The following is a 25,066-nucleotide window of genomic DNA, read 5'->3' as shown; positions in this document are numbered from 1 at the left end:
TGGCTTCACCTGCACATCCCAGACTGCCTGAAATGTTGACAAGCCCAGCTCCAGCCAGTTGCCTGACCACAGGTGTGAGGTGTCATCTGGGATTCTTTCGGGTACCGGGAAACCTGCCCAGAGCTCGCAGAGGCCACAGGCCTGTGGAGAGTCCGCTGCACGGGAGCAGAAGCCGAAGGCCCCGCGGCCTGCGCTCCCCAAGGCGTGAGGCACCTCTCCCCGCACCGGCCCTGCACCTCATGGCCTCCCTCCGAGACAACCGTCCCTCGGGGGACACCTGAACGGCCTAGATGGCACTGGGGGGGGAGGGGAGGGGGCGCGGAGTTGCAGGCGGACACCCGCCGCGGCCTCGCCGCTGCTGGCGGGACTTCCGCGGGGGCTGCGCGCAGGACCGCGCGGTCCGCTCCGCGCTGACGGGGACGCGCGAGGGCGGCAGGAGACGTGCGGCTGGCGCCCGGTAGGGGGCGCTGCGGCCGCCCCGCCCCGCCCCTCCCCAGCGGCTGACAACGGAGCGGCGCGAGGGGCGGAGCCGTGGGCCGCCTCGCAAGATGGCGGCGCCCCTGGACATGGATCCGCCAGCGATCAGTCTGGAGCTGCTCCCCACCGACCCGCTGCTGCTCATCCTCAGCTTCCTCGACTACCGGGATCTGATGAGGTACGGGTCGGGGCTGCGCTGTGGGAGGGGAGGGCCGAGCCCAGCCTCGGAGCGGGGTTGGGGGGAGGCAGCGCCGGGCCGCGGGGCGGAGCGGGGCTGAGGGGGCCGGCGGGGCGGGAGGGCCCGGCGAGCGCTGCCGGGGAAGCCGGGGCCGGTTGCTGGGGTGAGCGGGGAGCGGGAAGAGCCGGCGGGTGAAGCCCGTGGGAGGTGGGGGGGAGTCAGCCTGCCGCTCCGGGAGCTGCCGGCTGCTCGGGGTCACCCAACTTTTTGGTGCGGGGTTGGCTGTGCTAGCGAGCAGGCTCGGGGGGAGCGGGCTGGTACCCGCACAGCGGGCAGGGCGCTCCCGGGGCGCTCGCCGCCGTGTAGGAAAAGCGTTTGGCTTGTTCTGGAGGAGCTGCAGTGTCGGGGACATCTAAAGCGCCGTTCCCTTCCAGAAACAGTGGCGTTCTTAGGGGGGGGTTGCTTTTTTTTTTTTTTTTTTTTTTTTTTTTTAAGCAAAAAGAAATATTCTCTGGCTTTCTCTCCCCCATTATACATTGTTCTTGTTTCCAATTTTTAGAGATCAACCAATAGCTGTATTTGTGAAGTCAATACTTCTCTGAAACTGTTGTGTTTCTATGGGCAAACAAAGGGCGGTCTTGTTGCCAGCAGATATATTCAGTTGTCTGAACGAGCTGTTGTTTGAGGAAAACCAAACGAAATAGGATGACTTTTGAGGTGGACAAACACGAATAAAAGCTGTGAGCTCCTCTTGGACGCTTTACTAGGTGGCTGAAGAGTTATTAGTCATACAGTGAAAATGAGAGTATGTTTTTAGCTAACACCTTACCAATGGGCTACAAGCACTGGCAGTGATTGAAATCACAGTGTTTAGTCAAAGAGGGAGGAATATGTATGAATATAACTGAGTATTATCAAAATGGGGTTTGTTTGGTTTTTTTGCCCTCATGAATATTAGTCAAGAAGGCTGAAGATATCAGGGAGAATTCTGTTACAATAGCAGCAAAAAAGAGATTAAGTGTAAGCAAAAATGATAACAATTGTTACAAGTACAGTATGGATGATTTAGTAGTAGTTGCTAATGGTGTAGTAAAAGCGCTACCTGTTTTTGCTATATATTTGACAAAATGAGATGGATTTTGCTGCGCAAGGATAACCAAATACTGTGTAGGTTTCTTATAAATAAGGTCAGTAATGTCAGTTTTGCATAATTGGCTGTAATTCTCAAAATGTTAATTGAAGAAATCTCTAGTTTGCTTACATTTGTTTTAGTGACATGTATATACTCTGACCATTGCAAACATTACAGTTTCCCTAATATTCCCCAGGTTAGTTAGCTATTTAAGGGTTAGTTAGTTAGTTATTTAAGGGTGGTAGCCCTTAAATAATGGAAAAGCTGACAGGTGACCAAATATTTATGTAATTAATGAGAATGGCTTTAGTTGCATCTTTGAAGCCACGTGTTTCTCTGATGCCATGATGATGGCTTTCCTACCAAAAATTACAGGCTTTGTTGATAAATACCAATATAATAGATTTCTGCAAGGACTTTGACTTTGGGGTATTTCTGTTGCAGCCCCATCAGAAAAAAATAATTAAAAAAAATCCCTGTGTCAGGAATTAAGTTCTTGCATGGCCACATGTCAAGGTTTGAAGTGAATGTGTTTATGTCTTTGTGTTGTTGTAGGGTGGGGAGAGTAATGGCAGGTTATATGGGAGAATCACTTTGTTGGGGTTGCTTTTGAAATAATAATACATTTCTAGTTTAAACAGCTTACAATGGATATTGGGGAGAAAAAAAAAAAAGATTGGATTCTGTAGTTTCAGTGCAAGATGTTTTTACCAGCCTTGGACTTAGACTGATTTTACTTATCAAAGATGTGATCAAGAGGCATCTTTATTTCAGTATGTAACTATGTCCATCTACACTGTTGATCAGTCTTACTTACCAATTTCTGAATTGCACTGAAAAAAACCTAAAAAGCAAAAAAAAAAAAAAAAAGTAATTAGAAGCTTAAGCTTGCTAACCTCATTTGGGGTATTTAGATGTTAACCACAGCCATTCAAACACACATATTAACTGTTAGAACAAGCTACCAGAGGAAATGATGTTACCACATCTAAATTGGTGGTATCTTTTGGGGAGTTTCATTAAAGCGTAACTGATAATTCAACTCAAACACAGAAGATAAGGGGTTTATTGTTTGGTTTCAGGTTTGAGTGAGTCAATAAATTCTTTTAAATTCTGTGAATCATTGAATAACACAGTCATTCCCCGTATTACTGCTCTGCATGTTGCTGATGCTTTACTGCACATACTTATTCATATAAATACACTGAAATGTCTTGTCAATACCAGATGTACATTCCAGAAAGGCTTTATAACTGCAAAAGTAAATATGGGAACAGATTGTATTTGACAGCACCTCCATCACTGCTTTTAAAAAGTGAGTGAATTAGACATCAGGAATATAGGTTAGCTTTTGCTATCTCCTTGCATCAGGCCAGGATCAACTTAAATGACTTCTGTGGTCAGTTTTAGACCTATATCCTACAGGGTTTTTTAATACTGCATTTGCAATAGTCCTGTATAGTGCAGGATATGGTTCTTTTAACTTCTTGAAGTATCAAGGTTACCTGTAATGCAATGGCAAGAGCTTATGTATGGTCTTCATTAGAGTGAGCTTGGAGTACTTATTTTCAGGTGTGTCATCCTTTGTATTTTTCTTGTGTCTGTCTTTCTGATCGTGAAGTTTAAATAAAAAACAGCTTAAAGTGGAAAGTAACTTTCCAATACTTAAACTGTGTAGTTTCTGTATCTTATTGAGTTTTCAGCAGTACGGAAACAGTGGAAAAGGTAGAGACAGACAATCCAGATAAGAAAACAATTTCAATTATAATAATTAGCCTGTGCTACTGGAATGCTTACAGCTGGTGGAGTGGAGTCATGCTGAAATCTTTCAGACAATGTTTACAATGGCATAGGGCTACATGATGACCTGCTTTACAAAATTACTTAATTGCTGACAGTTCTTGAAGTATATGGAAAAGTAGTTCATAACTTATACAGCTGTAATTAAGTCTTTTAACCATTGTAAGCACAACTCTAAAAAGGACAGCTAACTAACTTTCAAACTCTGCATTTATATCATGAGAAAGCAGTGTGTAATATCCTGGTCAGTATTTATCCCTGTTTATTTTTCTACACTTTTGCAATCAAATGTAATTATTTTATGTTTATAGTTGCTGCTATTTAAGTCGAAGATTAAATCAGCTATCAAGCCATGATCCATTGTGGAAAAGACACTGCAAGAAATACTGGCTTATTTCAGAGTAAGTGTGGTTGTTTTAAGACTTTTTTCCTATTAAAATACGGCTTATGTTATTTGCTGTCTCTTTATGTCAATGTTCTAATAACTCTAAGATTGAATTGGTATTCACCAGTTTCAAACCAGTGAAAAGTTAGAGGTATCAGAAATGTTAATTTCCTAAAAAAGCTTCATGAATGTACAAGTGTTAAGTTTTTTGGAAATGTAGAGAAGAGGTGCCCTGATAATGCCTAGGCTGAAGGAGAAGCTGCAGCTTCACCTTGTCAGATACCAGATGTTCTATGGAGGAAAGCAATATTCTGAGTACTGTAATTATGAAGGATACAATTAGATGGTTGTGTCAAGGGTAGCCATGGCTGGAATCACAGAATAGTTGAGGATCTCAAAAGGTCCCTTCCAACTTCTAGTCCAGCTCCCGTGCTCACACAGGGTCATGTGTAGCAGGTTGTCCAGGACTGTCCAGTGTCCTGTCAGTGGGCACTGCTGAAAAGAGTCTGGTTCCCCCTTTATTCTTTCCCATCAGGTAATTGTACATATTGATGAGATACCCCTGAGTCTTCTCTAGACAGAAGAGTTTCAGCTTTCTCAGTCTTTCCTCATGTGAAAGATGCTCCAGTCCCATAATCATCTTTGAGGCCCTGCACTGGACTTGTTCCAGTACACCCATATCTTTCTTGTAGTGGGGAGCCTAGAACTGGTCACAGTACTCCAGATGTGGCTTCACCAGTGCTGACCAGACAGGAAGGATCACATCCCTTGACCTGCTAGCAATGGTTTTCCAAGTGTGGCCTAGGATACTGTTGGCCTTGTTTGCTGCAAGGGTGTATTGCTGGCTCATGCCCAGCTTGGTGTTTATGAAGATCCCCAGGTTCTTCTCAGCTGGTCTGCCCCCAGTGTCTGCTGGTGTCCAGGGTTATTCCCCTCCAGGTACAGAACTTCACATTTCACCTTGTTGAACAGAAGATTCTTTTCTGCTTTCTCTGGATGGCTACACAACCATCTGCTGTATCAACCACTTCTCACAGTTTTGTAGCATCTGCAAACTTTCTGAGCATGTACTGTCCCATCATCCAGGTCATTAATGGAGGTACTAAACCATATTGGCCGCAGTACAGAGCCCAGGGGTGCAGCACAAATGACTTTCCTCCAACTGGTCACCTTTTGGGCCTGGTCCTTCAGATAATTTTCAGTCCACCTCACTATCTTCTTACCAAACCTGTACTTTGTCAGGTTCTATGTGATGATACTAACAGAGGTGGTGTTGAAGGCTCCACTAAATTCAAGGTAAACAACATCTGTTGTTCTCCTTGTCCATCAAGTAAGTTACCTCATTGTAGGAGGCTACAAGGTCAAGCATCATTTCCCCTTTGTAAATCTATGCTGACTGCTCCTGATCACCTGCTTGTTTTTCATGTGTTTGAAAATGCTTCCTGGGGAGATTTTCTCCCTTATTTTCCCAGAGAAGTCATGTTGGACTGTGTGGAAAGTTTTACATACATGGTTTTTGAGGTGCTGTGTTTTTTCAGAAAGCTAACTTTCTGTCTTGCTTGCTTGCACTGAACTCAGGATGTCTGTTAAGTGGAAGCTAACAATAAATGTATCAGTCCCCATCTTTACCAAAAAAGCATGCTTTTCTCAAGCTGAGAAGTCTTGTGGAGTTGACCAAGGTGAATTAGCAACCAGTTTTGTTGCTGCTTAACCCCTTTTTCTGTCCTGTTTTCTAGTTATCTATCTTTTGAGATTGTAAATTGTGAGTACTAACTACTTATGACTTCAGTGATCAGTTCCATATCATTTCCAAACATGTAGTTTGTAATCTACATTATATCATACAACTATTAAAAATTAACAGCAAGCAGGGTTGGATCCACAAAGATAAACATACTGTACATGCAGCTTATGAAGATATAACACAACTTGTAAAATTTGGCCTTGAGATTCTTTGCATAAAATTCTTAAGTGATATTCTTACTAGAATCCAAACTAGAAAGGAAAATCTGATGGGAGTTGGGAAAAGAAGGTAAGGAAATGTGAAATTCAAACTGAGTAGCTGGTGCTTTAGAAGAGGAACTTGGCGTGTGTGTCGGGGAAGGTGAGAGAGGTTACAGGGCTTTGCTAAGGAGAACTGGCTCTGGGTTGTTCTCCGAGATGCTGGCTTCTCCATAGCCAAGAAAAAACTGAGTAATGAATGCTGTAGATAATTTCTACATAAAACATTTGGGTGGTGAAAATATGCTGAAACTTCTGTCACCTGCTGAGACATAATTCACTTTGGTTGCCTTTTTTTTTTTCCCTTATCTCTTTGATTTGACATCAGTTTATCTAACTTCCCAAATTAATCTACTTGTTTCACCTGAACTCTTCTTGAAGAAGTGAGGTTCTTCTCTCCTTTTTAGAGCTAGAGAGACCTTAAAGGTGATCTAAAGACTTCTCAATTGTTACATTTTCATTTAGGCATAGGAAGCTGTACTGAGTCTTTTAGATTCAGGATGCTGACTGGAGTTTGAGGAGTTGGAATATATCCTCATACAAATATGCAAGGGCTGCTACGACTTGGAGGCAAACATGCTTTGTCAGATGTTAGTCAGCACTTTTTTGGCAGCCTGTCTTCCCATAGCCTCATGTTGTGCTTGTGAGGAGAACAATATGCAGTCAATTCCTTAAGAAACTGACTTTCCAGATCAGCTCACACAGTTCTCGTTTAATTTTCTGGTTTGCTCTTTAATCCTCCTTACTGGGTAAATAAAGGAGTTTGTGACTAATGCAGTAGACCAAATAAATGTGTTATGGTTTTGCTTTTTTTGTTGGTTTTTTTTTTTTTTGAAAGCCTTCTTTCTGTATGTGTGAAATGTGATGTGAATTAGCTACTTACCAGTTCTAAGATGTAGTAATAGACAGCACTCTGTTTAAAGGAATACTGTTTCTAAATTTTCCCCTGACACTAGGTACCCCAAATGTTTTCTAATTTTTTCCCAAGTTGCTGTTGAATGGATGCTGGAATTAATTGAGTTTGTGTAGCTTCACATGGCTCAAAGTGTTCCTGGCTTAATGTTATTCATACTGTTTCTGCCAAATAATAAATATTAATTTAGTGGGTTTAGGAGTCAAGCTTTTTAGGCTGGTATTTAAACTTATTTTCTTAATTTCCACTTAGAGAGGAAAAATGTCAACGAAATCAGAGCTGGAAGGCCATCTTCATCAGTACCTACTCTGACCTGGGAAGATACATTCGATACTATGCTGCATTGAAAAAAGCCTGGGATGACCTAGAGAAATACTTAGGACAGTGGTGTCCTCGGATGATTGGTTCTTTGAAAGGTATAGTGTAATACCTGCTTTCTCTGGCAAGTTGACTGATGTGACGTTGTCTGTTACTAAGTTTAATACTGCTTTCATCCTGGGTATGTGCCTCTGTTACCAGAGTCCTGAAAGTCAAATAGATGTGATTTCCCTTCCCCTCCAGTAAATAAGTAAATCAGACCACATGCATAGTCCTTCACCAGTTACTAGTGATCCATAGATTCTCTGAAGATTTCTTTTCAGAGAAGAAATCAAGATTATTTTTTTCTAGTGATCAGTCTGTTGTCAATATATCTGGATAATCATCAAACAAACACATTTTTACTGCTTTTATCTTTGGTTGCTATGACTGACTTTTTTTCTTCGTTTATTATTATTGTTTGGTTTAATAATCCCATTACTTCAAGGACCTGGGACCTGCTGGTGTGATTTTCTTTGAGATTTTCTTAAGACCTAATTAAAACACTTTCACATGAAAACAGACATTTTCAACTAAAATAAACACAAAGGAAATGTGTAGCGTTTTTTTCCTCTTCTGTATGTTGTACTGTATTCCTCTAATGAAGGTAAATTAGTGGCTGAACAAGGATCCTTACCTTTTTTTCTTTCAAGATTCTTTTTTTCAAATTAAATTTGTTTTAGTACTTGCTGTATGCCTTGTTGGGTAAGATTTATGAACCAGAACACTGGAAACACTGCAAGTTTGGTCTTTTCTGGTACAGGACAAAATAGCATCTACATTTTCAACTGCACTTCAGTCTTCTGTATGAAATTGACTGTTAGACCAACATGTTTGATTTAACATGATCTGTGAAATTAAGAGAAATGTGTAGATAAATGATCTCTTCCTACGTAAATCTTACCTGTTTCTTGGCTTGCTGGATAGTGCCAGATTCTTAACTTTTGCTAAGTATTTGTGAATAACAGATCATTGTTAGAATTTAATACTTACTTTTTTTTTAAAGAAAACAATTTTTGTTTTGTTATTTCTGAGTGAAGGCCGGAAGGGTTATATGTAACCTGAACCCTTGTGTAATACTGGCCACAGTACTTTTTGTAGATACCCATGACTTGATTTCTGTAACTTTCATGCTGTTCTATCAAAAACAGACTTCACTCGGGTATACAGAATGACTGAATTGTCAGTCAAATATTATTAATGAAATATTTATTAATAAAAGTATTTATTAATAAAATGGGAAGTATCCGTGGTGGTGTTGAACAGATTTTAACACAAAAAAAAATCAAAATCTTCCCAAGAAATTTGGTGCAATGAAGCCTCTCTTTGTCTGTAAAAAGACAAAAATAAATTTAAAAGTAGCAATTTCCACACTTACATAGTGATGACAGGTTTGATCAGGAGCTCCTCCATTATTCACACTTTTTAAATACCATTTGTACAGAATCTTGTTTCAATTAATTGTTAAATTATGCCATATAAATGAAATGGATAATGAATATGAAAAGGGTTTTAAAAAAAAAAAAATCACTCAAAGCTTTGATTGGAACAGACCACACAGGCCACCCAGTTGATCTTTGCTAGAAGTGAGGGTGTGGAAACCCCCTGATGTGTGTGCGGAGGTGTAAGAGTGGTTACTCCCCACACTCTTCTGTTGATGATATGAAAATCCCCCTGTTACAACACATTGCTTTGAATTCTGGGTAAATGGTGGCTGCAGCCAACATTTCTTTGTTACTGAGTGGCCTGGAAACTGAAAGAAGCGACCCTTAGAACGATGAAAGTGTAAAATCAGTATTGCCTAAAAGTTTTAACTGGGACTTAGTCAGCTGATCACAGTATTGTGGGGAAGAGGTTCATTTCACTGGATAAATATTTTCTGCGTAAGTCAATCCTGTTGAGATTTTGTTGAATGGAGATTGGTGCTATATTAAGTAATCAGTTAATATAATCATCTTCCTTTCAAATTTCTGTAGTATTCATTCTGTGCCACCTAGTATACAATAAAGTCACCAAATACTGACTTCAGTACATGTTCGTTTGATTAAGGCACTTACAAATTCCATGCTTTCTATTTTAAATACTTGATTTCTAGCGATTCTGGCCACTAGCGTGAATTTAATGTAATGGAAGATTCTTGAGACTGTGCTAGTAGACAGCTGCATCCCAAAGTTGAACTGACTTTATCTTGCTTTTGGATGTCTGTTAGTTCACTTCCTCTGAATTATAAGTGGCAAAATACTTTGAAGTATATATTCCTTTTGTGATAATACAAAAGAAGAATCCGTAATGCTGATGTTTCTGGGACTATTTAAAATTCTTTTTGACAGTTGAAAACATGCTGTTATGTCTAGAGCGTAGCTAGTTTATGCCTTATTTATAGCCATGCAGCTCTGATTAAATGATGTGAAATAAAAATTTAAAGGAGAGGTCTTAACACAAATTCTAATATTCACCTTTGTCAGGAACAGCATACTGGGCACTATGGGGCTGAGTAGTGAAGCAGCATTAAATTTGAGAGTTTTGTAGGAGCAGAAGTTCTTGATTTCCCCCCTCCAAAACTGCCACTTAATACTCTGTTTCTTTTTGTACACAGAGAGCGTGCGGGAGGAAGATCTAGATGCTGTGGAAGCACAAATAGGTTGCAAACTCCCTGATGACTACCGATGTTCGTTTCGTATTCATAATGGACAGAAGCTAGTTGTTCCTGGGTAAGGAGCAAAAATTATATACTAAGTTATTAATTCCTTTTGTATTTCTTGGATAGTTTGTTTATTAAAAAGGTAAAATGTCTACTGAACAGGGTAAATGGTAAATAAAGCATTTAAATATATTGTAACTGAGTGACCCCTTGAAGTGAAACTTCTAGAATTGGCTATCTTCTAGACTCAGAAGTAATTGAAAACACAACGTAGATTTCTAATTAACTCAAATTACTCTTACACTTCAGTCCTTTTTTGTAGTGAGAACTCCCTTTTAGTTATTACTAAAAACCAAAAAACTTCCAACTGTTAGACTTTTAATAATACCACTACAAGTTGCTCCCTTGGAGTTTTGTTTTGTATTACATAAGGAAATTAGCCTGTTGCATTCTTCAGGCTTCGTTATTTAATAACACTTTTCTTTAAAATGTTTAGGGAATAACTTTCAAACCAGCTAGTCATTTTAAGTAGAATCAAAATGTCAGTTCTGCACATTAAGTTTTCTCACTAAATTTTACAGTTTTATGTAGTTTCAGCAAATGAAAACTCCCTTTACATTAAGGTTAGAAGACAGATGGCCAAATATAGTTTCCTATCTTCCAGCTATAGAAAAAGTTAGCAGGTCAGCACTTGAAGCGCTGCAAACGTTAGCAAAAGATGGAAAGCTCTGGCAAATCACTGCAGTGTCTGGAGAAGGGCAATGCGTTCACGTTACTCTACCAAAACCTTTACCACACAGTAAAGAAGGTGCAGCTTTCTCCAATTCTAGTGTTCTGTGTGCAGGAGGGTTATGGGAAACAGTTTTATGTAACCATAAGGATGAGTTCCAGTTCTGTTTTGTTTCCAGGAGAGACTTTTTTAGACAGGAGATAGATGCCCTAGTTCTATAGACTTAATATGGAGCTCTGCAGGTTGTGTGCTTCCTGCTTTTCCTACTACTTTTTCACTCCCACAAAGCCTCTAGTGTGGTGATGTGCCTGTGGAAGGGCTGTGGGAGCAGACATACACCCTTGGGCACGCCTTTCAGCTTGTACAACTCTCTGTGGGCTGTGGTCCAGCCCTGTGCCCTCAAAGCAATGGCCTGAGCCTTACAGGTTGACAAACTGTGTTGGTAAAGCACTGACTGGGGGACTAGTTAGGTCTGATGGGTGGGACCCTGGAGCAAGAAAAGCTGCCACACTGAGTGGAAGGTGTGGTCTTGCTGTTGGGGACAGGCTTGCTTTCTTGTAGGAGAATAATATTGGAAAGATTAGGCATAGGCAGGGGAAGTCTATGCAGAAAGCTGTTGGCATGTTACATCAGAAATGGAGGGGATTCAGGTTTCTGTGTTTGGATGTTAACATTGCTTTTTAAACTGTAGAACATGCTAATTCCAGGCAAGACTGCTTAAGGAAAAAGAGGAATGGAACCTGTTGCCCAAGATGGGAGCAGCTTATATCATGCTTACGTGTGGCAGCTTGTGCCTGAGTCATTGCTTTCATAACACCAGTAAAAGCTTAGCAGCTGCAAGAGTTCACATCTGAGAATATCAGTGAAAGGCAAATTAGAAGGGAGTATGGGCAGGGAGGAGGTGTACATTACAGGTTTGTGTACTCTTATTGCCAAGTACACTGCTGTATTGTGTGCCCTTGTAATAGATAAATATGATGATGTTACCCCTTTTTATCATTCTTCCGTTGTCTGACCCTTTATTACATTGAGCGTAGGTTGCTTTTTTTTTGATTTTCACCCTAGCTTTCATCTAGCCCAACATTCATATCAACCTTAACTTTAGCTTCTGATGCTCATCTCCATTCCTGATCTGTTACACGTTTCAGACTAGTACTACTTTTTTCCAAACATATATTTTTTTCTTATGTGTAGAGAGGCTCCTTTTAATGTCTTCAACATCACTTCCTTAATGTCAAAAACAAACAAATGAAAGATCTCGTCCTTAGTGTGATGCTTACAAAAAGCTAGAGGAAAAAATGGCAGTTGATGGTCATGCTGTGTCATGCTGGTGAATATTGTCTCATTCTTTCCTTGTATGTCTGTTTAATTGAGATAATCTCTCTGATTCAATGGTTATTTTGCTTGTTTACTTCTCAATCTTTTTTCCAAAACAGAGCACCTTGCTCAATGTAGTTTGGATCAATGACTGTTACTATAGTGGCTTGGTTTTCTAATTGAAAAATAATGGATGCTTTGATAGTATTGAAATGAACTTGCACAGATCTTGAGGTACGGTGCACTGGTTATTACTCTATTATGCTGCTATAGAAGGATGTGTTGGCTGTGAATGGCGGCTTTGAAGTAGTTGCAGACATGACAGGAATCACCAGCACAGTTAAAAATGGTGGTTTGGAATGCACAAAACGTACAAGGAAGTGTTTATCTTGGAGCCATCAAGCCTCCCTTTGTGAAGGTTGATGTTGCAAACTAGTAACCTTGTTCAGCACCTAGATATTAGACTAAATCTAAGTCTGCATCTAGGGCATTGATAGAATCAATGCACAGGAAAGCGTTAAAGCTATCTTTGCCTTGTGAGTGGGTATCTTCTGTTTTTCTTTCATTTTTTTTGTTATTGTCTGTTAAGTTTGATGGGAAGCATGGCACTATCGAACCACTACCGCTCTGAAGACTTGTTGGATATCGACACAGCGGCTGGAGGCTTTCAGCAGAGGCTAGGTCTGAAGCAATGCCTTCCTCTTACCTTTTGCATTCATACCGGCCTGAGTCAATACATGGCCCTGGAGAGTGTGGAGGGACGAAATAAATATGAGATCTTCTATCAATGTCCAGTAAGGAAGATATGTTTATACTTTTGAATGTACTTTTCTAATGATTGATGGTGTCCCTTTGCATGTTCCTAGACATCAGAAATATATGACATAGCAGAAAGTGAATAGTAAGAGATCATACTTGTTTTTTACTTGTCCCTCAGTTGCCATCTGTTTTTCATCAAAGCCCGTAAGTGGAATGGTTAATAAGTGAAAGAAATGTACATTAAAATGTTAATGGCTGTAGCAGTTTCTATAGGTTCATGATGGTGGACAACATTCGTCCTTATTGGAGGGTATCAATTTAATTTGTTAACACTATGGCAGGTACATACTCTTGTCTCTGTTTCTGTAAGGAAGAAGAGCTTCTCCATTATGGAAGATTAGTATTTGTATATAACTCCTCCCTTAGATATGTTAAATGTAAATTTAAAGCAATGAATGATACCCTCTGGTTTGTAAGCAAAACTTACTCTCCAGTGAAAGAACAAATTGCTCTTGAACAGCTCCTTTGTAGAACATAATTATTTGAGTATTTTTCATAATTGTTATAGCTGTAGTATTTTAAGATAGACATATTGTCACTAGTGAAGCTTAAGGATATTATACCTAAGAAGATTTTGGCCCCCTCTCTCCTTACCCATGCCCCCTACCCCACCCAAAAGAAAGCGGGGTGAGTAAAGGGTGTTTTTTTTTGTAAAAAAGATTGTGATCTTCATCCTGCTGTGGAGTTCCTGGCTGTTTTCAAAGCATGTAGCAATGAGATTTCTAGGGAATGCCTTGATAATGGATCACTTGAAGGATGTTATGAGATCCCCCTTTGTATTATGCCTAGTATTTAAACCTTTTGGATAATGCTTTGGAACATGGAAGGTTACGTGCTTCTATTTTGGTTCACCTGTGGACAGTCCTTGTTTCAGAAGAGAATAGTAACACAGGAACTGGAATTGTTTAGCCTGGAGAAGAGAAAGCTTAAGGGAATGGTATCAGTGTTTATAAATATCTGATAGCAGGGCATAAAGAAGTCAGAGCTAGAATCTTTTCAATGTGCCTGCCCAATGACAGAAGAGGCAACTGGCACAAATTGAAACACAGGAAACTTGATTTGGACATGCAGAAAAATGTTTTTGCTATGAGTGTGGTTGAACACTGGAGCCAGGTTACCTGGAGAGGTTGTGTAGTCTTTGTTCTTAGAGTGAGTAAAAACCCAACTGGACATGATCCTGAGCAAGGGGCTGCAGTTAACCCTGCCTCAGGGAGAGGGATTAGACGGATCATCTCCAGAGGTTTCTTCCAACCTGACCTGTCTTGTGTTTCTGTTCTAAGGCAATATTTTTGGGGACCTTGTTTCTTGAATGATGCATTAAATCTGATTTTATATGCATTAGCCTTAGTGGAATTTTTAAGCTGTATATTCAGTGATCATGTGAGTACTCACAGGGACAGACGTGTATGTTTTATATGTTTGATTATCTGACTGGGAGTATAATGATGTATTAAGCTGACAGAATTTTGGCTTAATGAATATAGGGAAAGTGTTCCCTATGTTATATATCAGGTGTTGAATTTGAACTTTGAAAGTCTAATGCTCTCCTAATATATCCATCAACTTTTTCCCTTCTAGGACCAAATGGCTCGCAATCCATCTGCTATTGATATGTTCATTACAGGTAACACTTTAGATAAAATATTCTGTGAAATGTTTTAATTGCACTGTTTGGAAAATGCATGTTAGTATGACCTGAACAAAGCAAGCGTTCCAAATTTTCTGTGCTACTTGTATGACTCTAACCTACTTTAAAACATCAGCGGTTACTTGAAATGAGATTCAAGTTGTCTCTATTAAAGTTTGTCCGTCTGTGTGTCTTGCATATAAATCATTCAGTGTACTAACCTGTCTAACAAGATGAGCAAAACCTTTAAGTTAGCCATCATGGGGTTGATGTAAGCAGTTATTAAATGCAACAATGAAGTGGACAGAAAGATGATTTTTTTTTTTTTTTTTTTTTTTCCCCCAGTAGTTTTTGCAACCAAGTTAGAAGTTGAAAATATTTTGCATCCCTTAATGAAATCTAATTAACTGTCAACATAGCTGCAGAGGAAAACCTTTTTGGACTGTTTGCCTGATTTCCTTTGTTCAGAGGTTAAAGGAGGGAAGGGGAAAACTGCATAACTGTATGGTTATCTAGTGATCTGTTGTGATCATCTGTCTGACACCTACGTTGGCTGAAATAGTGTTTTGATTAGTTCTTTTTGTTAACTAGTGGAATATGGTAATTGTGGCTATAACTGAATTCCTTTCACTGAGTGGGAAAACAGATGTGTAATAATAAATGGCACCAAAATTAGTATTAAAGTTTAGCCTTGCACATTTCTTAAGATATATTACATTGAAAAACCATGTTATGCAATGCTATACCATTGCTGATTTGGGTTGAAGGTAGTCACACTCTTAGCCACACTAATTTTAGGAAACTTTTCTATGTACTGATTGATTGTATGAACAGGTTTCAATATGAAGTAGTCAACTGTCATCTGTTTTATAAAGATCTTACTATAGAATGCATGTGTGTTTTAGAACAATCATAGGAAAGATATAGCAAAAGCTCAAGAGTTTGGTTACTTGTTTCTCTCCACTGGAGGATGATGTAATACTTGAAAGCTATTCTGAGGTGAATTGGTATTGCTGCTCAAGATTGCTATTGCTGATTTTATGGAATTGAGTCAATGGTGAGGTGATCTGACATCATATTAAATGTATTCCATTTGGCTGAAAGGGTTGATCTTGGATTGTCACAGGGTGGAGGGGAAGCTTAATATATAGTATTTATCTTGTCATTTGGAAGGTAGCAGGGTAAATTGGTCCACTTTCTCCATTCGGAGTTACTTTATGCAAGGCTTGCATTTTGTGGATTAGTGGTACAGAGGAGGATAATAAACTTGGAGTTCCTTAGACTTCCAAAAGATCAAAGGACAGTACATGAAGCTCGTGCTCTAAGGAAGAAGCAGTAAGTAAGCTTAATCTAACAGGAGTGGTAGTACTTGATAACCTGTCAGTGAAAGTGAGTATCATGTTTTCTTAGTATCAGCGTAAATCCAGTTTTATATGTGTAATATTGACAAACAGTCGAAGAACTCTCTACTTTTCTATTGAACTCTATATGGCAATGCTTGGAAGATTTATGGCTGAGAAATTATTTTAAGGAGAGCCAGTATGTCTTGTATGAAACTCTCTTCTTTGAGAGTTAAATGTGACAGCTTGACTGTCTACTTAGAAATCAAGCTGTTCCTAAATAATGGCTGTAGGTGTATCAAAAGCTGTTCTCAGAAAATAGCTGTAAGTGTATAAAAATACCTGGTTCTTCAGAATGACATGCAGCCTTAGTCTTCTGGGTCTGTAGCAGGAGTGTGAAGTATGTCTATGACTTATCCCTGGTTTTAAGGAGAGGGAAATTCTGCAACTTGCTAGCATGTTTCCTAGAAACTCTATTCATATGGAAACCTGGATATCAAAACTAAGTCCATAAATCCACCAGCAGGCTTGCATGCCTCTTGTAGGTAGAACACCTGGAAATAGCTATATCAGTAGTATAGGCCGTTATACCTGTCTTCTTTCCCAGTCACAGCAGGACAGTCATGAGCAGGAAACCAGTTGATGAGAGACACCAGCATTTGAAGACTGTGATTATAAAGTGAAATACGTAACTAAGAGATTCTTTGTTTGCTGTGGCATTTCTGGAGTAAGCAGCCTTAACTCTTAGTTCTTGGTTGGTTTCTCCAAATGATCTTTGTTGTAGAATGGACTGGAATATTGACTGATTCACCTAAGTAAGTCTGAGAGTTTATTATAAAAATATTCAAAGCTTTAAACTGTTTCCTTGAAGTATTTATTATAATGTGCTGAGTGGTAAATTTGCCTGTCCTTATGAATACTGTTCTTCTTTGGCATCTAGGTACATCTTACTTGGAATGGTTTACATCCTATGTAAACAAAGTTGTAACTGGTGGTTATCCTATCATCAGAGACCAGATTTTCAGGTATTGTGACTGGGATTTATAACCTCATTGTAAGGTTTTGATGCTCCTTTTAGAATGCTGACCTCTTTCCAAGTAGTTACGGGTATTTGATACAAAAGCTGCTGGTGGAGAGAGGAGAAAGCACATGAAGATAAAGTTGTAAAATGGAATGCTTAAAGAAACTTTTTTTTTTTCCTACTAGAAGCTTCAGAGTTTGTAACTTTGCATTAATGGAACCAGAATTTTGCATTGTAACTGATGTGAAGTTTATCTAACAGCATATTTATTCTGCTTGCCATGAGTGTGCTGCTGCTGCAGGACTCTTCTGAGTTACTAAAATAACAATTGTTACAGTGAAGTCGTCTCTAAAATAAACAGGACTTGTTCTCGTGTTTGCATCTCCATGCACTTTTAATTTCTTATAAGAAAGAACCTTAATTCTGCCAAACTGGGATGCTCTAGAACCAAGGTCCTGATCTGTAAATTAATTTGCTCTAGGAATTTCTAGTTTTTGTTCTTTAAATAGCATAATGACACATCCTTATTAAACAAGTGTGTCTTCACTGACTTTGGATCAAATTATACACCTAGCTTAATACAAGCATTAATGGAAGTACAAAAAGATCCACAGCTCTAGGAGCTTAGGTGATGGGGAAGTATACATCATAAAGACACTGCACACGTACATCCTTTATTTAACTGCCCAATGAAAAGCTAAGAATTACTTTTAACCTAGCACTGCAGTGTTCTTATTAGTAATTAGCTAATCACTTTACATGTTCAGTTTTCTGTATGGAGTGTAAAGAGCTATTTGCAGGGTTAAATGTTCTCTTTTCTGTAGGTATGTGCATGATAAAGAATGCGTTGCTACCACGGGAGATATTACTGTTTCTGTGTCCACATCTTTTCTACCTGAACTCAGTTCTGTCCATCCACCGCATTATTTCTTCACTTACAGAATCAGGTAAAAATAACAACTGAATTAACTCTTTTAACACAGGAAAAACCTGTGTAGTGTTTAAAGCATCGGTTATTGCAGATTTATGCACAGCATTCAAAAACGTTCTAAAATGAATAGAATGTGCACAACATGCTGTACTTTCTAATAAAAAAAATCTAGATCATTACCCTAGTCAGGTATGCAAAGTACCAGTCAGGTTGGTAACTAGTAAAGCACAGTGGTGGGTGGGGGAAAGAAGTAGCTCTTGTGATTTAGAAAGGGATAATTATCAACAGACAGTGAAGCAGAGGCAGGGAGCTGGAGCCTGACAACTGGTTCAGTATACTTTACCTTAGTGGGTTTTCTGGCTGTTGTGGTTTAAACCCAGCCGGCAGCCAAACACCACACAGCTGCTCGCTCACCCTCCCCCACCCCAGGGAATTGGAGAAGTAAAGATAAGGAGACTTGTAGGTTGAGATAAAAACAGTTTAATAACTGAAATAAAATAAAAACATAATTATAATAGTAGTAATGAAAAATACAAACAAATCATGCATACTGTGATTGCTCACCACCCACTGACCGATGTCCAGCCTGTTCCTGGCTGGTAATCCCAGAGAAGAGAGAATCCTGAAACCACAATCCCACAAGGCAGAGTGAGCTTCCCAATCCACTCTCCTCTATACACTGAGCGTGAAGGTACAAGATACGGAATATTCCCTTGGCCAGTTTGGGTCCGTTGCTCTGGCTCTGTTCCCTCCCAGCTTCTTGCGTACCTGTGCACTACCAGGACATGGGAGGTTGAAGTCTTTGATTTCTTAGCAGCCACAAAAATCAGTTTAAAAATCAGTTTTAGCACATTCTTTTCATATCAAATCCCATACTGAATCCAAAACACAGCACTACTCTAGCTACTAAGAAGGGAAACAAACAAAAAAAAAATCTGTCCCAGCTGAAACCAGGACATTTGCCCAGTCTATTTCAAGAAAGATCTGAAGAACACTAAAGCATTTCTTAATGTATGAAAGTAGTTACATAATCATGAAGTATGCTGTTTGGCTTCTAGAATTGAAATGTCCAAAGATGCTCTTCCTGAGAAGGCTTGTCAGCTGGACAGTCGATACTGGAGAATAACAAATGCCAAAGGTGATGTAGAAGAAGTTCAGGGTCCTGGAGTAGTTGGTAGGTAAAAGATTATCTTTACAAACTCAAAAGTGTTGCTTGTATTTAATATATGTGTTATGAAAGTTATGTTGTTAGCCATTCCTCATGGTGACAGAGGGTAGTAGTTTAATGGTTTGTATCAAAATTATTTTGTTGCTTGATAGAAAGGGATGTGTATCCATCTAATTTGTCTTTAAAGTTGTTTTGCAAGGGATGTCTGAATATCTTGATAGTTCAGCGTTCTTCAGACAGTTTTTTAACACCAGTAGTTGATGAGAATCATTTATACATCCACTGGAATATAAAATGATCTGCCTGATTATGTTGTGGAGTGCAAGTGCTTTAGCAAACAGCTAAATTGTAATTCTACTTCAGTCTTTACTACTGCAATCTAATATTTTACCAACAGGGGAGTTTCCAATTATCAGTCCAGGGAGAGTCTATGAATATACCAGCTGTACTACGTTTTCCACAACATCTGGATATATGGAGGGGTATTACACCTTCCATTGCCTCTACTACAAGGACAAATTCTTTAACGTCACAATCCCCAGATTTCATATGGTGTGTCCAACATTCAAGGTGTCTACAGCACGAATGGTAAGTGAAGATGCAGTTGTGCTTATCTTGTTTGGGGTTTTGTGTTTTGTTTTGTTTTTTCCTGACCTCCTGTTTTCTGAGAGCTTGGATTAATTTTAATAGGACTTTAAACTTCCATGTCATGTCACTTTTCAGTTTTGGTTCTTTTCTTGAAAGTCACTCTTTCTTTCAGAACAATTTCTCAAAAGAAGAAATCTAAAAGTATCACTCAGTCTATATGAATTCTTTTTAGCTTCTGGAATGTTTATCAATAAGAAAATGCTTCTGGTGCAAGCATTACAGTACTGAACAGTATTGATATTGAAAGCTCCATACAAAGCACACACCAATTAAGCCTGATTCTAGCAACTGTGATAATCTTTGCAGTCAGTTTGTAAATGGGTGAAGCCCTGTATCCTCATTGCTTTGACATGTAATGCTCAGGTCAACTCAAGACCCTCAGCCCTAGCTTTCAGAGGACACCCACCATATGTGGCTGCAGGTCTTCCTCCTCAAGTCCTCACCTCTGTCTGGTGTCAAGGTCCAACCTGGTTGTGTCAGAGAGATCTGGGGCCCTGTGGGTTCTCGACAGAGGTAGAATGTGACCATTCTGTTGTCCTGTGTCTGAACACAACTGTCCCTTGGGATGCACAGAAATGTGTGTGCATATATATGTCTGTTCAGGGCATATTTCAGAGTTCTTAATTTGTACCTAGAAACATAGCAGGGCATTAGCTGTTTGGATTTTATAGTTCTTTTAAATATTCCGCCTTGGTATGACCACACTTGTCAGTTTTAGCCATAATAGCCTATCTACTTTATTCAACAAGAAAAGTTTCAGTTAATGACAATTTTAAAATGATAGCAGTTTGTACAGTGTTTGTTAGTTCTCACTGAAAGTGCATGTCATAAAGTTACTTAATGACTTCACAAATCAGTTTTAGCTTGCGCTTAATTATAATGTAGTTTTAGTTCTGACATTTCAGGTTAACTATATAACTCCTGTCTTTGGCACGTTTAGAGAAGAATGCTTAGTTTATTTTATCACTAGCATAGCCTTTATTTAGTGACTGATTCGCATAGAACATGAAAGTTTTTGTCCAAGCACCGAGTCTTTCCTCAGGTGTTGACATCTACTTGCACACTTTCTCATGTTTTTCCAGGGATTTGAGACACTTGTTACCAATAGCTCTAACAGAAAGTGCCAGCAGATGTCATGCTCCTAACAGAAAATGGCATCTCTTAACTCTTGCTCACATTTATGGGAGTTGTAACCTTCCATACAGTTGACTGTAGAAATATTTGCTTTTCTCTTTTGCTCTACCTCTGTTTTTAAAGGTAGTAATGACCCTTTGTTTTAAACTACTTTTACTAAAAGACAAAAGCTGCCAAGAAAACGAGTACAGCTGAGATACTGAATTGTGGCTTTACTTAGTTGTAGATATGAAATAGTGAAGGCTAATGGATATTTACTGAGTTAAAGGTTAAGTGGTTTGGCGAAATGATTAAACCTTGTAATTGTAAGGAGCTGGTTTTAAGACAATAGGGTACAATGTCTGCTTCAGCTAGTTGATGTGATAATACAGACTTCAAATGTTTCTAGGTAATTGGTAGTGATTTCTTACAGCTAGCTGGAATAGCAGATTTTCATTAAATATGGATGTGTTTTGTATTAGGAAACAAATCATAATGAATATGCAGTGGATGAAGATGAAGATTCCACAGACACTGATGAATATGAAGATCGACGTAGAGTATTGGACATTCCTGCACCTTCTGGACGCTGCCCACGTCATACCTGATGAGATTTTTTTTCAAAACAAAATACTCTTTTCAGAAGCTGAACTCCTTGGGGCTAGTGCATAAGAATATTTCTGACTATTGTAAATTAACTTTTTGCTGCACATCAGGGCAACTAGCATGAATGTTGGTGCCAGTTCTAATATTCATCAGAATATAACTTTTTTCTGGTTTGGAAGTGGGGTGGGGCTTGGTGTGGGGGAGGGAGAGGAAGAGAAAGGTGTTTGGGCTTTGTTCACTTTTTTCTGAAGTGCGAAACAGCTTGATAGTCCGAGGTAATCATATCTTACATTTTTAAACTATTGCCTATTTATGATCATATTGCGAATATGGTGTGGGGATTTGTTTTTATACAAGCATTTAAAATTAGCAATAGGCAAGGTGGTGAAAAAGTGTATACTGGTGTCCTTTCTCCTGAGTTTCTACTCTTGATAACTCCTGCTAAGAATAAAACTTGCGATTTGGTCTGCGTATCCCAATTGGGTGAGATCAGGTGCTCTTATGCTCTTTTTTTTTTATTAACATACAAGTACCAGAAAATTCTGGTTGTCAGATGCATAACTTAGGAATGAAACTGGCCTTATTTTTGGACAATCTGTCTTTCAGCTTAATTTTATGCTAAGTAACTCTGATTGGATAATGCCTTTTGGAATGTAGTGCATATGCATAATCTACTACTCAGTAACCAAGAAATTTCTCAATGACTACAAAGTATGAATCTGTAAATAGTTTTTGAGGTTTTTTTCTTTATATGATGTTTGCTGTTCAGACTTTGAACAAATTTATGTTGAAGTATCATCTTCTCCTGAATCCTCTATGGATTTTTTGTAACTACGCCTGAATAAAAAAAGAAAAAAAAAAAAAAAAGAGCCTGACAGAACACTAGATGACTGGCAACTTTATATTTAAAGAACTATCTGCTTTATCACTTTGATTTTGTTTCCGTTGTCATTAATAAACAACTTAACTGCCTCCTTTGCTCTGAAATGCTACATGGGACTCTTCTTGCCAAGACTTGAGCAATAATTATGTGACCAGCATCGCTGCAGTCAGTTCTTCTTTTGGATGTCCAGAATTAGTAGCTCCTCAGAAGAAAACCAGTGTATTGTGGTTTCAACAGAATGTTTGTTACTGATGAGTTACTGCTCATACAGAAAGAGTGTTTTTTGGTTTGGTGTGTTGTTTTTTTTTTTTTTTTTTACAAGTCATAGTATTAGAGTCTCCATGTGCTCATCTTTCTGTAGTGCCACGTAGCATTTGGATCTTCCACAGTGGTACAGGGTAGAAAAAACAAATACTGAGTATGACCCCTACAAAAGAGAAGCAAAAAGCTTTGTGTTGTCCCTCACAGAAGTCTGAAGAGCAGTGTGAACTGCTGGAGTGGTTTGAAAACATTGCCTTTTTAGAATTCCTCAGTGTTAACTGTGAGGGAAGAATGTGATGTTTGTGGTGTAATGCTTTTTCTTCACTGCTGTAATCCTGTTTTGTGTTTTTAAGGAGAGATAACTCTTGGTTGGAGGCCTGTTTGGTGCTTCACCAGGAGCTGTATATTCTAGTTAAGTGATACCAGCTGAAGGTTGTAAGGCTCAATAGAAACACTCCCAACTCTTGGTGATTTTACTCTTGGCAGGCCATGGTTCTCCCTTGGTTGTGTGTAGAAGAAGCCAAGCTCGAGGACAGTGCTATTTTTGTCAGCTCCTGAGCACTGGGCTGTGAGGGGTTGAGGCCTCTGATCTAAGCACAGCCCGTGGTCACAGGACTCCTGCGAACCACGTGTGAACACAGTGAGAAGGTCAAGAGGCAGGGGGAATGGTGTGTTGCCGTTGTTGCACTAAACCTCTGTGTGTTTGTAACAGGAAAAAGGTTATGCTGTTGCTTCAGGCAGCTATCTTAGCCCGTGGCACATTGCCCAAAGCTACCAGATGCAGTGTTGCTGCAAGCGTCCTAACTCTTCATTATGTGCATCTGAAGCAGGGCTTACGCCAGTGGTTCTCACCCCACCCAAAACTGAAGTTTATGCGAGATGCTTATGGAAAGTGAAGCAGCCAAGGCTATTGAAGAAAACAAGGAGTCAGTTATGTTTGCCAGCACTGCTGTGCTGTGAAAATCTTCACTGAGAAAGCAGGGGAGAATTGACTGTTGGGATCCCTCTCGGAAGCCAGAGTGTCACCAGAGCTCACGCTGATTCAGCGCAGGGGTGTTGGGCAGGTTGTACTGGTACCTGCCACTGTGGCGCACCCAACAGCTAAATGCCTCCTGGGGTGGTTCCAATCTGCAGGTTATAACATTTATATATATATATAAAATATATATATATATAATGTCCTTCCCTTTGGCCGTGGTCCTTCAGGTTCAACCTGAAGTTCTGTCAGCTTCTTCTGGCTCAGATCCTGACTGATAGGGATGTTTGGTTAGGATTTCTGTCAAGGAAACCTTGTTGAACACCTATGAATTCAGCATCTGGTTAAAAACCTAGCACACCTCATGCGGAGATGTAATTAATCTAGTCCTTTTTTTATCAGTGAAAAAGGCCTACACCGACAGTCTCTTTAATTGCGCTGTAGGATTCCTTCAGCAGCTTTTGTGGGCTTTTGCTGACTGGCTGTTGTAATGGAGAGAACCTTTGGCTACCAGTTCCTTGCTGTGCCTGCATCACATGAAAGAAAAACAAGTGGTGTGCTACTCAGTGGGGGGGAGGAAATCATTGCTGTAATAGTTATTCCAGTACTGTGTTTTTTCTTTCCCCCATCATTGTTTAAAGTAATTTCTTATCAACTATGTGAAGAAGTTGGAAGTACCATTTATCTGTGAAGATACAGATAACTGTATCCTCTCTAGGAGGAACTGCTCCCAGTTCCTCAGATTTCAAGAAGTGAAAACAGGTAAATGTTCAGCTATGGCTGAAGTTAAGTTCCTTGCTCCCAGTTACTCATTGCAAAATTTTCTAAATGAATTAATAAATTAAGGATATTTTTTTAATATCAAGTCTTAATTGCATGGATTTTCATTGAATAAGTTGCATGCAATAGCACATATGCATCTTACATCCTTTTGCTTTTATTTATGACTTAAAGAGGTAAAATCTTAAAGACATTTATAAGATCGTATGCTGAGCTGACTGATAATCATCTTGGCTACTGTAACACACCAACAGACTCTGATGTAGAATCTGGGTGGTTTAGGGTTTTCTTCAGGTTTAATGAATAAATTTGCAATGGTGCTGTGGTAAGAAAAATGAATCTGGAGTACTTTTTAAAATACAACTGGTAGTTACAGGTATTTCATATTGTATTCAAGTCAGCATTCTTGGTTTGTTGTTTGGTTTGGTTTTTTTTTACTTCTAAATAGCATTGATTTAAATCTCTCAGTATAACAAAAAAACACTCTTGTTGTCCTTGACTACTTTCTTTTCCTTTCCTTCAATGTTTTTCTAGATTGTGAATGTTTTAGATCTGTATTACCCTGGGGAGACCCCCCTGCAGTGCTGGGGCCAGCTCGGGGGCCCCCAACAGCAGAAGGACACGGAGCTGCTCGAGCGGGGCCAGAGGAGGCCACGAAGATGCTGGGGGGGCTGGAGCAGCAACCTGGGAGGCCAGGCTGAGAGAGTTGGGGGGGTTCAGCCTGGAGAAGAGAAGGCTCCGGGGAGACCTTCGAGTGGCCTCCCAGGGCTTAAAGGGGGGACAGGAAAGGTGGGGAGGGACTCTGGATCAGGAGGTGGGGGTAGGACGAGGGATGATGGTTTAAACTGAAAGAGGGGAGATTTAGATGAGATCTAAGGAAGAAACTCTTCCCTGTGCGGGGTGTGAGGCGCTGGCCCAGGGTGCCCAGAGCAGCTGTGGCTGCCCCCTCCCTGGAAGGGTTC

General features: G+C 39.7%; 1 protein-coding gene across 1 annotated transcript; it reads left to right on the top strand.

Moving 5' to 3' along the window:
• The first annotated feature begins 509 nt into the window (after positions 1-509).
• FBXO3 (F-box protein 3) lies at positions 510-24,439 on the top strand. Its single transcript, XM_042784939.1, has 11 exons — positions 510-655; positions 3,899-3,988; positions 7,139-7,302; positions 9,840-9,954; positions 12,521-12,725; positions 14,329-14,374; positions 16,658-16,742; positions 17,563-17,685; positions 18,728-18,843; positions 19,235-19,425; positions 21,081-24,439. Exons 1-11 carry the CDS (start codon positions 549-551, stop codon positions 21,204-21,206), a joined length of 1,368 nt encoding a protein of 455 aa, XP_042640873.1. The 5' UTR covers positions 510-548; the 3' UTR covers positions 21,207-24,439.
• Positions 24,440-25,066: the final 627 nt, after the last annotated feature.

Source organism: Tyto alba, unplaced genomic scaffold, assembly GCF_018691265.1.
Source record: "Tyto alba isolate M040663 unplaced genomic scaffold, T.alba_DEE_v4.0 Super-Scaffold_8, whole genome shotgun sequence".
NCBI classification, from domain to species: domain Eukaryota; kingdom Metazoa; phylum Chordata; class Aves; order Strigiformes; family Tytonidae; genus Tyto; species Tyto alba.
Note: the sequence above shows the minus strand (reverse complement) of the source record. Positions and strands in the feature narration are given on the sequence as shown.